General features: G+C 41.6%; 1 protein-coding gene across 1 annotated transcript in view; it reads left to right on the top strand.

Annotated features, from left to right (window-relative positions):
• Nucleotides 1-14,755, top strand: part of Invadolysin (leishmanolysin-like peptidase, invadolysin) — a 143,164-nt gene that overhangs the window by 114,368 nt on the left and 14,041 nt on the right. The window contains exons 4-5 of the mRNA XM_078191538.1: nucleotides 3,656-3,686; nucleotides 12,483-12,565. Of these exons, the coding sequence (XP_078047664.1) occupies nucleotides 3,656-3,686; nucleotides 12,483-12,565 (114 nt within the window). The remainder of the gene's footprint in view (nucleotides 1-3,655; nucleotides 3,687-12,482; nucleotides 12,566-14,755) is intronic.

The following is a 14,755-nucleotide window of genomic DNA, read 5'->3' as shown; positions in this document are numbered from 1 at the left end:
GGGGGGGGGGGGGGGGGCTAACGCGACGACAAGGCACCGGCGCGAGCGTGATATCGTTTGACTAATTCCGAAGGAATTCTCGGAATTACGATTATTCCGTTTGCCGCCGATTTTTCCATAAATCGACGGCGACATCTTACAGCGAGTCATTTATCTTAAATAAAAAAAGCATTCTATAATATAAAAATACGAGCAACAGTATATAAGCAACAGTATCCTAATTTCGGAATTACCTCTTGCCTCGATGCAATCATTTTTCTACGGCAACACGTTCGAGCCACTTTTGGACCTCGATATGCATGGCTTTAGACGATACCCTGGGTGGAAATTCGTATTACTTTCGGATCGTGCTTGACTGACAGTAAAAGAGGCAGAATAACGGAATAGATGTTGGAGGGCAGGCTGACAAATATGGAAATACGAACGGAATTTAGTATAGAAAACAGCATTGAAAGCGTTTCACCGAGCGGAAGATCGCGTGGCGACTACCGAGCAGCACGATTTGAATTCGTGACACGCGGTAAATAGATTTGGCCATGCCAAAGTGACGCTTTGGATCTTCGGCGCGGTGCCGGGTACCTGTCTGCCACCAAAACCAGTGGAGGGGGCGAGGGGAGGGCTCGCCTGAAAAGATATAAGCCGCGCATGACTTGGCCGCCGTTCGTACCTCCTCTCCACGGTTCACGACAGTTTATCTCGTTTCGTATTCCATAGTTGATTTCGTCCGACACTGTACTCCGCGGTGTAACGCTCGATTTAATTCGCGTTTTGAAATCTTACACCGGAGAGCCCGGCGAATCCCCGCGCCAATTTACAACGGTTTAGAGTAGCGAAGTCGGTCACTGTGACTTCACTTTCTGTATACTTTTATTTCGTTTACCATTTTTAGTGAATGGTCGCCATGTCCATTGACGTCTCGAAGAGGTCCGTGTTAGCACGTGAGACGTTCAAACCGAAAATGGACCTGGTACAGACCTCAGCCTGTCTACGATTAGGCTAGTCTGAAGGTAGCTATTTAACTTTCTATGTAGACTAGAAGACGAGATTTCTAAGTTTACCTACCTACCCCTATTAATTCTATCTTTAAAGTTACTTGTGAATACCTAGCATCACATTGCTGCAATATTTTCCAAAATAAGTTTTAGGATCGTTAACTCTATCTTGAGCTAGGAAGCACAATTTATACGCCGAAATAAGCCTATCCTAGACCTGGTCTAAACCTTATCCTCGATTAGGCTGCTCCGAAGCTAACCAGACGACTATTAAAGACGTGCACTGTTTATTAGGTACCGAAATCGCTGCCCTAGCTAACACTGACACTAGCAACATCCTGACCTTCGACCGACCTCCAACATTAATTCGACACCGTCCGCGTGTTTAATATTTGGCGAACCATTGTCACCGCGGTTGAACAATGAGGCTTTAAAACAACATTCCGAGTTCAGGCATTGTTTGGGCCCGGAACGATGTGAATATTAAAACCGACGAAGAAGAACGGGTAGCACTTTTTGACAGCGTTTTTAGCGGAGGCTGGGAGGACAAAGAAAGTCATTTAGCGGAGAAGGGGGGGGGGGGGGGGGTGGAAGTAAAAGGAAAGAGGTTGAGACTCTTTATTACGTCGTGCCGAGAGAACAAAACAGGAGGAATAAGGAATTGAGTAAGGAACTGGTAAGATGCTGGAGAAAGAGAGAGAGAGAGAGAGAAGGGGAGGGGGGAGACGGAAGGGATGCGCAGGAGAGGAGGGCGCTCCCAGAAGGTTATATTGCGCGTAGGATTAAACTTATACGAGCAGCTGTTGTCTCGCGGGCGTATTTCAGCTAACATCGGCGCTCTGTCGCCAGTTTTGCTTGATGTCTGCACCAGCCGAAACTTTTCCCCGATATTTCCGCGCGCGCGGCGGAACCCCGTCGTGTCGGACGTCACGCCCCGGCGAAAGATTGCTCTCGGATACGGCGCGAAAGGCGCCGCCGCTCCCCTAATTCCGCTCTTGTAATTTTCAGCAATCGCGAAAACGTGCTTCCCACCCACCCTCTTTCAACCGTCTGCGAGATTCAATTTTTCGAAAGCATTAGGCAATCGCCTGACATGTTCTGCGAGTCTATTTTATAAAAATAATTAAAAGATAAAGATAATTTTAGAAGGTGTTGCGACAATTTTAATGGCGCCGCAGAGTCACCGCTCGAGTGCGAAGGGTTAATAAATTATGCGCGAAATTTTGACCGCAATTATGACTCGTTGAGGAATTAATGAAGTCGTCGAATAGGGAATTATTTCTATCTGTAATCGTACGAAGGGCGATAAGAAAAAGCACGACTTACGAGGAGACCAAATATTACAGCTAACGAAGGCTCTAAGGACTCGCGTGTGTAAGGAGCCGTGTTTGAAGTGGAATAGATAATCAACAGACGCCTCGTCGCCGAGGTGAATCCGACTGACCGTCTCTGCTCTCTGTCTTAAACCTAGGTATAGTAGCGCGCTTTACGCTTGAATTTGAGCTCTCCAGAAAATTATAGAGGTTGGTTTGCAGCGGTGCTGGCCAAGCTAATCCCACCGTATAATTAACCACTAACAACCGTCCTGGGTTCTCGTACAAACCTACGTCATAACTCACGGCTAAGCTTCCGTGAGTGCGTGTAAGTAAGCGGCGCGCGCCTGTGTGTACGAATGCTGCGCCCCGTCGTCCCCGTCGTCGTCGTCGTCTCTTTTTCCGTTGTTGCGCCGCCGCCGCCGCCGCCGCCGCCGCCGTGCTCGTACAATACGAAAAGTAACACTGTGGTGCCACGGTGCAATCGGAGCAGGAGTAATTAGGACCGCGTCACGTGTGCCGCAATCCGAGCGAATCACACTCTTGAACGCTGTATTGATTCGATGATAACAATTGACCAATTTTCCTATGAACGTCACTTATTATTCAAGGCGAGTCACGCAATTGGGCCGGCAGCAATCTTGCGTTTGGTTAGAGAAGAATAAGGAAGAGGGCTCGATGTTGTAAGACCGCGATTGTTAACCCTTCTACGACGACCGGATCAACTGTGCGCTTGATATCGCGTTAGTTTAATTGGGAAAAAGCCGGTAACAATTTTCTTGTCATTTTATCGAAATATATACAGTGGGTATATTCACACTATAGTATACTATACTATACAATACATCTAAGGTGCATACGCAGGTTATAGGGGTTGCACTCTGTCGTCTCTTGATTGAAACATATTTTAAATATTTCTAATCCTGCAAAGATACTCCAGCGACTTGAATTATTCTTGTTATACACTATATTCCCTGCTGCGGCTAAAAAATATTAATCGAGAAAATCTGCTGGAAATGAATATTGAATGAATCTTTCCATAAATTGTGCTGCATAAGTAACGTTAAAATGATTCTTTTTAGAACTTAAATATCTTTTTCATTAATTTTCGGATATTCATAAGAAGAGCTTCCTTAAATAAGCTCTCGAGGGGGGATGAATAAGTGACGGATCGGCGAAATAAAGAGTTAAATAGGTCAGCAAATATCAAGCCATTAGGAATTGAGATTTTAAGGAAATTGAATCGAATATAATAGAATATTACTTTTAATCGATTAAAACGTTAGACGTTATACTCCTTTTTGTTCAAATGCTTCTTTAATAAATGTGTGTCTGTTTCTTCTATTACAGATTGGACGACGAAAAACTGTATCTGATCAACGTAAGTAATTCAACATTATCCATGCGCGATTTCAACAATCCGGCGTTCTCCGATACGCGTGAAACCCGCGCAATTAATTGCACAATTAAACGAGAAATCCGCCGAAAGAACGAAACAGGAGAGTGTTCTATAGCCTGTGCATGTTCATAAAAGTACGCTTTAGCTAATCTGTCTGACCATTCCCGTTTATTTCTACTTGTTACGGCGCGGTGCCCCGCTCACCGTCGCCATCGACTCGCTTTCGTCGAATCCGGCGACGGATAAAATACTATTACACAATATATATATAAATCCCGCATCGCCTATTTTATTTTCAATTGCGCGGAGAGAAAGAGCCCAAATATAATAACGTTCCAATAAAAATAGCATTTCGCGTGCATCGCGCTAGTTTATTTTTTTAAATGTTTCCGTTCCGTTCCGCCGAATCGATTCTCCGGCCGCGATACGGTAAACCGAATAATGCAAACTTTTATTGACGCGCTGTTACATTCGAATGGCCGCGATTAAGTTACAAAAATTGCGGCGTCATCCGTTCTTCCATTTACTTTTATTACCGAACGATATTTCAAATGCATATGCGAGATTCTATTCTCTTTTTGAAATCGGCAATCATTCGAAGGCCGCGCTGTTTTATAAACAAAAATGGGAATTTAAACGACGACCGAAAGTTGCCCTAATTTTACAGATACTGTATGGTATACTTCAAGATACCATTTTTTATTTTGTATGCGTGAAACAATTTTTTCACGTGGAGGAAGAACTTTAAAAAATTGCAAAATTCAAAATAAAAAATTTTTAGAAAAGAAGTTCTAGGTTATTAAAATGGTGACTTGAACTGTCCTTAATTTTTCTACTATTATCATGGTAATATATATTTCTGTTATTATAGGATTAAACAACATCTATAATATTATATTATAGTATCTGGTACTTAAAGTATTATACAATAATATTAGAGCTCCCAGTGGTACAAGCACTTTCGTCCGAATAATAGGTGATAAATTGGTCGCGACGAGAACCGATCCGCAGCCTACCAATTGGAGAAAAGGCCGATTAATAGTCTACAGGTCGTCAAGCTGTTCAATTTCGTAAAGAATCGTTGTCGTCGCGGCGAAACAGCGACCGGCATAAACTGTAATTATCCGTCGTAATCGTCGCGCAACGTTCGAAGAGCGCCGCGCGGAGATCGTTTCCAGGTTGGTTATTTTCCGAAGCGAATCGCGAACCGGGCAACATTTATCGGCGCGGCAAGGCGCGCGCTTAATTACGACAGCTTTTCTGCTCTTTCTCCCCGTGGCGCGCATCTGGCAGGAACTGGAAATGGAGCGTGGTAAATGGACGGGCGAGCGCGAGCGCGCGGGTTCTACGTCTCGTATCAAACGTTGCCCCGGCGTCATAGCAGTGTAATGCACCGCGTCGCGGGCATAACTGTATGCGCCAAATAACCGGAAATTACCGGGGGCATTTCAATCAGAGTACCTCCCGGCAAGCCTCGAACACCGCGGGACCATCGTTTACTCCGCATAATACCTGGCCCGTATGATAATCTCTCGCAAATCGAGCCGGAGAGCAACCTCTGAAAATCGATCGCTCCGTTCTCTAACAAACCTGTCCTCGCGCACGGATCGATCCTCAAACATTCTGCAACCAACCTCTCCTCTCCTCTCCCTCCCCTCCTTCCTCTCTCTGTGTATTCGTTCACGGAGTTGACTCGAAACTGTAATACTATGTTACATGTCCGCCTCAGATTTCTATGTATATTGGCTCTCGGCTTTGATTGAGACGCGTTCGCCTCGGTTTTATTGCTGTCCGACCCCGAGAGATCTGATCGTTCCGAACCGATCCGACGTTTTCCTACGGGGCCAAGGAAAATATCGCTTTCGGGGATCGGCGGCCGAAGCCGATTACCGAGCGGCAGCCGATTACAGTGCCCGCGTAATAGAGACGCGTCGAATGTGTCTATTTAATTTATTATTTAATAGTCATATGTTAACTCTTGTTTTACGAGACCTTGCTTTTAGGGCTATGTAAATCTGCTATTAAAAATAAATATATAGAAGACGGAATTAATATTATTCATTATTTTTATGTGTTATATATAACTTTTATTATCTAATATCATTTCTGAACAAGTGGGGATCGATATTTAGTCAAATAAATCGTTCTATCGAGTGTCACAATATTAATAGTAAAAAGTATTCAAATCACCAGAGAACAACCTGAAATTTTGTTTTCAAATTAGAAACTAATGAACGACTTGTTAGATACTTGGTAATTTAATTTCAATAAGGTAGAAGTTACGGATAAAAAAAAGAATCTCCTCTACCGATGAGTACTCTTGCAGATCGATACTGGTCAACAGTTGGATGGTCGCTACTGGACGACAAGCATGTGGAAACATTTTACGCTGTAGTATAGAAATGCGCGGAGAAAATTGCGAAGCTCGGGCTCTTTATTATAATTAATATAATGTATAGAACGTACGGAATACAGAAAAATCATTTACTTGAGTGGGAAAGGAAATATCGTCTCTAGCAAATACTTTTTAATGGTACAATTTTACTCGGAGTGAAATACTAATTTATAAATGAATACGGACCTTTAAAAACCTCGAAAGAATTTTAACCCTTTGAACTCTCGAAGCCATTTTAATTGTAAATCTGAAATAATTTTCCTGGCTCGTAGCATTTTTATTTTAAGAAACAAAGTGCACTTTTATGCGTTTGAAATTGATTCTTGCGACTCGTAGCAACAATTTTAGTACTCAACGATTTTTTCAATCTAAACTGTATTGTTATAAAAATTATTTAAAGAAATAAATTTTTATCTAACTTATAGTTCATACAGTTGATATAGATATGTTTTATTTTTCAAAAAAGTATTGCTATAAATAATATGACTGAGAAATATATCACACAGAATTATTATAATTATAATATTTTATTAAAATTCAGTGCTACAATTGCATGGGGAAAAAAAGCAGAGCTATTATCGTAACAAAATTTGTTGTTTGACACTGCCCTCACTTCGAAACGACTGCTTATCGAATAAATTCAAGATCGTAGAATAGCAGTCGATGAATTTTCAGACGGAAGTCCCCGTTGGTAGCCGATCGGCCGGTTAGTTAACCGGTGGGCGAGAGAAAAAAAACGCCGTCCGTTTCATGAATAAAATGCTAGTTATCGAGATCGTAAATCGTTTGGCGAAGTAGAACGAGGGCCACCGGAATCTAAAGTAGAAACTACAGGGCTCGCGGACGGGTTCGCCAGGATTTCTGCATCACCGGCAAGCAGCAACAGTTGATTTATTCCGCAAAATTTTCACCGCGATAGGTATTCCGGCACAGCTTTTCCCTGTAAGTCGAATAATTGCTGCCTGCCCTCCCCCCTCCCCCTCCTGAAAGTAAATGAATCTAATTGCATCTGAAATTTAAATAGGACTCGGCATTTGCATTTAATACCGACATCGAACTAGCCATGCGGGGGGATCGATAAAGCAAGACCAAAACCTTTTCCCGCCTCGATGTTTCGTCCTCGATGTTTACCCTTTTTGTTAACAATACATTTTTGCAAACTGCTTTACCCACGAAAACTACTATGTTTTTTCTCCAACTCGAAAATAATTATTTATTGCTGTATCATTGAATTTCGGTGACATGCATAGTTTCCATCGAAGGAAAAAATATTTCCTTCTCTTTTAATTAATACTTAATGTTTTTCATTATGTCGTATTAAATATATTTAATTCCACAACGCTAACACTGTTATTTATAATACAATTTTTTTTTCTTATATAACAATGCCGAATGAAATTAAATAATGCATTTTAATGCCACTAAAAATAATCGGTGCCACGAAGAAAATTATTATTAAGACGTTTTCACCTGTGAATTAAAGACTTTCGAGAATCGTAGAATTATTTAAAAATAATTTCTAAAGTAATTTCTGTTCGTTGAAATCGAAATAAAATTCCATTCCCCCGGCGATCGATGTTTAAGTCCGAGACAAAATCCGAATGATTGCAGCCCGGGGGAGAAAATGGCTTGGCAAGGGGTCGAAATGGAGAACGCAGCAATGGAAACGAAATCGATTATGCAGATCGGTAGAGTGAAGTTTACGGTTGGACGGTGTATTTTTGCGATAGGCTATTACGCCGGCGGAGAACACTAGGAGGTGGTTGGACGACGTTATAGGACGTTGATAAGGCGACAGAAGTTAGCAATATTGTGATAAAGGAGAACAGTGTCCCTCCCGTGTAGTGAGAAACGGCGCGGCGAGGACGCGCACGCGATGCTCGGGGAGGAGAGAAGGTCGCGTGTAAGGGAAGAAAGGAAGCGGAACGAAAACTAACGAGAATAAAGAGCCGGCGTAATGGACGATGCACGCGCGGAGCACCGTGCTCGCGCATGCATAAGGAAACTTGGACGCAGACACTGACGATTAGGAGAAAAACCGCGAAAATCCGAGCGGAAGCGCAGTCATACGGCTTTATGCGACGATACACGCTTAACCCTTTCGGTACGAGTGCCGGATATATCCGGCGCCCCTGCACCGATCGGTATAAATAACAGAATTTTATATAAATAAATCTTAATATTTTATATAAGTACCTCTGCATATTCTTAAGTTACAAGCAATACTTTTGTTTAAAAAATGCCGTTTTATAAAGCACAGTTTTTATTTAACGCTTAGGAAATATTTTCTTATAAAGGAGGACTGGTCATGTGCGGCGGCAATTTTCGGCGCGGAGAGTGTCATGGCGGACAGAGTGCTCGTACCGAAAGGGTTAATAATCTCATCGTCGATCGTGATAATTAACTGTTAATCAGTTAACTGTTTCTGACGAGTATACTCGTTGCGCACGATCTACTTTGTTACTTTTCGCTGAATTACTAGAAAAATTTTTCTAACTTCAAAAGTAACGAAAATGATTAATTCTTGAAAATATAAGAGTGTAACAGATTAAAATAAAATATTAAATATATACATAGACGACTATTATGCAAATGTTTCTTAGTCGTTAGAATAACCACTTAAAATTTGTTTTTAAAATGGTGTACGATTTTACATTGTGACACGCGGACCGCAAAACCGTGAAACGAAAGTTTCCGACGAACAATTAAATCTTTTCGAATTTAATAAATCTAGTTAAAGGAAGTAACTTTTGCCACGAAACTTTTGTCCCGTTCAAAGCAGGCAACGTTTGCCTTAAAACTTTCGCTCTGTCTCTTACAAATTCGCCGGCCGCAAAGTAACCGGAAAAATTAACCTCTTACCCCGAGTTCGGGTAATCAAAAGTTGGGTATTATGCATATGAATGATAAAGCAGTGTTATCAACATCTGTTTTACATATCCGTAGAAAAACTCTCGCGAGATCATTAATTCATCTTTGAAACATCTCCGAAGAAACGAACACGCGTGAAATAAATATTAGCTGGAAGTTGCTCGGAGTTGCAGCAATTTCATCTTAATTTATTGAATTACTTCGCGTAATTACATTTGGGGAATTTTCGATCATTTCGTGAACAAATAGAACGCTGTATTATTCAAACCTAGTTAAATTGACGAATGTACAAATTTTTAATTTATACGCTCAGATATTTTTTATTTTATGTTAAAAAATAATTCTTATGGTTCGAAGTTCTATAGAAATTCGGTGATTTAAAACAGGATTTCGCGAATCTGTTTTCTGTAATTTTCGTCGATTTATTTGCAAACCGTTCGCGTGCTCCGCGCGGAAACGGGTGGCGGATGTTTAAGGAATTCCCCGAGTTTCGTTCGGGCGAGCGAAATATAAAGGGTTCGTATGATTGTGAACGTAATTGGTGAAAAATAGTGGAGGAGGAGAGAATTAAGCGTTTGCACATTCACGGTATCCGGGTCTCCATTTAAGTGCCCCCACCCCCACCCCCACCCCTCCCCCCACGGTTTTAATTATCAGGTGCTTGCCATTAGGCCGATATTAATGACGCGCTCTCTCGTTCGAGCGTAACTTTGCCACTCCGCGAAAAGCTTAGCCGAGTAACGATTATTTATTTAAGCCGGTCGAATGTAATGTTGGTCGTTATTCCTTCTCAGATTCCCGGTCTCGCTGCTCCCTGCGAAAACATCTGGAAATCTATTGTTCGAATGCGACGCGCGAGAGTTCGCGTCGTTACCTGATGCTTCGACCTATTTCACGGCTTCGTTTCTTTCTTGTTGTCTCGCTGCTGGATTTTAGACTTGCGAACAATGGAAATGGATGATTTTACAAGAGGAACGAGTAAATTATACAAATTTTAGATTTTTATGCGAGGAGCGTGTCACCGAACTGTGCACATTTATAAATATTTTTATTGCTGTAGGTCGTCTTCTAAAAGTATGAAGACAAATTTATTTTGCTATAGATCATCTTATAAAAATAATAAGAAGAATTTATTTTGTCATAGATCGTTTTATAAAAATATGAAGAAAAATTTATTTTGCCATAGATCGTCTTATAAAAATATGAAGAAAAATTTATTTTGCTATTTAAAGAATTTCTTTCGAATAAAGATATATTCCAGAATTTTTTACAATAATATTTTACAGAAAAATACTAATTTCTATGTATTGTTACCTTAACTCGAATGGTTCTTATTCTACAACTCGCGGTCTAATTATTATCAACCTTAGCATTTCTTAGTCCAACTATTACTACTCCATCCATCGCTCGGCGTAATTATTACCGATTCACGGGTTCCCGGTCTCGCCGTACGCTGAAAGGGTGTACGCGTCAACCGACCGCCACGATACTGCAAATAAGGGCTATTAGCGAAAACATTACGTAATTGATTAAATGTTCCGGCGGATTTAACGTTAATTATATGTATCGGCGGATTAAATGTTAATTAAATACCATTCGGCGGGCTCGAACAAAATACGGACCTAATTGAGTAATAATTGTAACATCATACGGCCGTAATAACCGAACGAATCGAACACGCGAAATATATAAAATTATCCCGCGAGTAGCGGAAAGGGGCCGAAAGATCTGCTCGATATTTTTCCAAGGTTTATTTTCCGCGGCGTTAAATCGCACGCGGGGCTGGGTAATGCCGTTGGTAAAATAATTTAAAAGGTAATTAGGAACGTAATTACATTTTTTAATCAGCCGACCGTCTAGATAAGCAATCCCACCGAAATATAAATGTACTCGTGCGCGGCTCGTAGATGAAATAACGCATAGCATTAATTGGAACGAAGAAGCAAATGCGCGGGTGCCGCGGCTCCCCCATACGTGGATGGGGCTTAATTTAAACCGCTGTCGCCGGACGGGGAAATCCGGGCCGAAAAAAAAGGAGATGCCAACGGTCACTCCTGTGTTACTGTATAATATCATGCGAAACGCATTATCGATCAACGCGGAAACAAAGAGTGTGGATATTACACGGGCCGGCTCCATTTATTCCAATTTGTATCGGCCTCCCCCCGCGCGATATAAAAACCCGGGACGCTTCCAATGGAAATTAAATGAATGGAGAAGGCCGGTGACTCGAATGAAAGAAACGTGAATGCGAAATAACACGATCATCGTGTACGCGGGAATACAGCGAGTCAAAAAAGTATTCCTAGACTTTTTACAATAACTTTACTTTAAAAAAATTAATTGGGAGACATACGAATATTTAACAGGAAAAAAAGTATTCGCACACTTATAATTGGACTGCTAAAGTTTAAGAAGCACGCATGCATTCTAGCAATACTGACCAAAGTATTGAAATAATAATAATAATTTCTTCACATTTCTACTGTGAAACTAATTATCTATATAATAAATTCAGTTTATGTCTTCCACTGTTCGTGTTTCGCTGAAAAGAATTATTTCCTACTGTTCCGTTTTCAAGTAAATAAAAAGCGCTTTTACGGCGAAGGATTTGGCCACGTCCGAGCAGAAATGGATCGACGCTGTCCCTTTATTTCGACTCTACTAAAGAAACCTTTTCCTATCACGCGAACGCGCATCGGGGAAGAGATAGTGGTCGGCAAAACATCGTCGTCGTCGTCGTCGTCATCATCATCATCTCGGATCTGCAGCGGTCCTTATAAATCTTGTCGCGCTTCGAGTGGAGTCGATTTCGTCGTCCCGTCGCCAATTCTCGGAGAAAATCGTCTTTGGGTCACTGCACTCTAAATCGATCATGTTCGACGACGTTAGAGATTTTCCGCGGGACGAAATATGATGTCGCGTTGGAGTTGTCAAATTGAGGGGGGGTTCGAGTCACGCTTTTTAAAATTGCCTTTCAAGACGCTGTGAAGAGATTGGAAAACTGTCGTTTATTAATTTTCTTTTATCGTTCGAAGTAATAGGGGAAATAAATAGAGACGAGCATTTTAGTTGCTGTAGAGTGGAGTAGGAAGATATTCGAGTCGACTAGTTTAATAAAAAGTTATTTTAACCCCTTGCAGTAGGACTATTTTTACTCTGGGTTAATTGATACTTATTTGTTCTTTATATCGACCTTAATAGGGCCAGATCATTTTTCTTTCTTCTATTGTCTTTATTTCGTTTCTAGACTTTGATAACAGGAGAATTCAATTTAATTTCGATTTAGAAGAAATTAATAATATTTATTATTAATTAATAATATCTGTATCGCGGGGTCTGACTCGTTATTATAGTGCAAGGGGTTAAAAGGCGCAAGAGAACGCTCTTGTAAGCCAACGTGCATAAAATTAGAATCTCTCGCCTGCTTTCGAATTTCCTTAGAAATTGCAAACATTTGACTAATGGTTCTTCGAATTCCGTAATAAAATAGCTTAAAACGATTGTTTCAGAACACGATCCTGCCGGAAGCTGTTCATTTCTGGGAACGAGCGCTCATGGTCCGCGAAACGAAGAACACTATTAGGTTAAGCAGGTAAAGTATTCGACATTTCCTGCTATAGTTTCATAATTCGAACGATTCACCGTCATTCAGCTCAGCCAGCGTCGCCTGTGTAAAAAAGGTGTAGCGTTTCGGGATCCGTTCGGATACGAATTTAATATTGCATTTAACGATCGCCGTTGTCCGGCGTTTATTAAAATTCATAGAGCCCGTTGTCTGTTCAAATCAGCCGACGCCGGCGACTCGCGGCGGATAACGAAACGGAGTTGATCAATCTTTCGGGAGTCGCGTGGGATTTTCAATGATTTTTGACGTGCTGCCACGAGCTTAGCTTCGAACTCGAAGGCACGAGAAATTCGACTGAAGTATAGGTGGATGAGCGAGCGGGCTTCCCGCGGTACGGAAGAGAATCCCGTTGCATTATTCAGCAAGCATCCGTTGAATGTACAGTACAGGGAGAGAGAGAGAACGTTTCCTTACTTTCACGGACTCTGCCTCCTCGGTCTGCCAGGAAGAATTTGTCTTACAAAGAACCATCCCGAAGTCATAATCACCGATTTTCATGAACCTCTCGCACGGATCTGGAATATTGAAAGCTATTTTACGCCTGTCCTTTTTATCGGCGGCTCGGAACAATCGCTAGGACGCAACATTTATTCGCCGAAATCACGAACAGCCTGTCTATTAACCCTTTGCATTTGAATAAAAACTCTGAAGCCCTAGTAAAAATTCTTATATCATATTTTAAAATAATTTTTAAAAAAGACTGTAAAATGTATAACTGTATTTGAATAATTTACAAGACTCAATCTCGTATGCATAAAATCAACCATTTTGGATTTAGATTTCAAATGGCTTCGAGTGCGAAAAGGTTAAGAATGTAAGATCCATATTTAAATATGACAAAGCATAGAATTATTGAACGATTTAAAGAGTCTTTTGAAAAGTACTGTACTATAAAATTGTCTCCGAAATCATAGATATTTCCATAGTACCATAGCACCAAAGTCTCGAATTGATTTTTCCGTGAAATTACATCCGTGCTTCAGAAACGTATGAACAATTTATGCCTCGATAATTTTAGTTTACCACACGATTTTAAATGTTTCTCTTCTTTTATTAACGATCGGAAAGATTTCGCCGCGAAGTTGGCGGTCGCTTTAATTAGACGGCATCGCATCTTCGAGTTCCGTCTCGTTTGAAATTTTCCCGTGACATCCTTGAACTTTTCCCATAGCGTTTCCCCCGCCTCTAATATTTCCTTCCAAAGTCTCACGTGGGCCTGGCTACCCTCGCCTCGGTGTACACCCGCCGACCAGGTCTTCGCGAACTTCCCTATACTTCTCTCTTTTTATGGCTTTGCCACTTTCTCCGAGTTCCTCCGCGCGCTTTCTGTTTCCCGATTTCTCCGTCGGCTATCTCGTTCCCCGTCACATATCTTCCTCCGTCGTTTCTTCCTTTTCCGCGAGCCGTCGTGGCCGACGCAAGCTCGCGATTCCTTATCCGTCGTTGAATCATTCAATTGCACGATCCTTTTCGTGATCCGCCGTCGACTCTCCTTGCGGTGTCGATCACTAATTATTATATATTGCGTTGTTTGGAAATTAATTTAATTTCTTCTTGTAAAAATGAAAGACGATTTTCGTATGGTGAACAAATATTTTATTAAATTATATAATGATAACAGAATTGTTACCAATAGCTTTCGCCATCTTGCTGGCAAAGTGACGTTTGAGAAGCGAATCACAGACATCAACGCGATACGTGATGCAAACGATACGTTTATGTAAATAATGTAAATAATGTTTGCGGCGAATTATTACATGCAAAGCATATCGTTTAAATAGAGGCCGTGTGCCTGGTAAATAGAATCGAAACGATCGCTCTAGTTTCGAAGCGGCGCGATCGCCGTCCGACGAAATCACAGGCGTCGAATTTTATTTACTTTCCCGCGGGCGGGGGCCGCCCATAAATTTGCGTAAACATCGACAGGCCGGTAATTACTGTCAAAATCTGCTGGCCGCGAAGCCTCGAATCGATGCGGCCCCTATACCTCGCCGGATTGTCCGTCTTCCTCCAAGACAGATGACGATCGTCCGTTACAAGGCACACGCCGCGACTGACGCTAATTGATGCTAACCAGCGCTACAGGATAAGCATATATTAATTGCGTTAATTAAGATGTATCCCGCTTCGAAGGGGACGGCGGCGACGCGGGCGCCG

This window comes from Augochlora pura, chromosome 10 (genome assembly GCF_028453695.1).
Source record: "Augochlora pura isolate Apur16 chromosome 10, APUR_v2.2.1, whole genome shotgun sequence".
Lineage (NCBI taxonomy): Eukaryota > Metazoa > Arthropoda > Insecta > Hymenoptera > Halictidae > Augochlora > Augochlora pura.
This window is presented reverse-complemented; position numbering and strand designations above follow the sequence as displayed.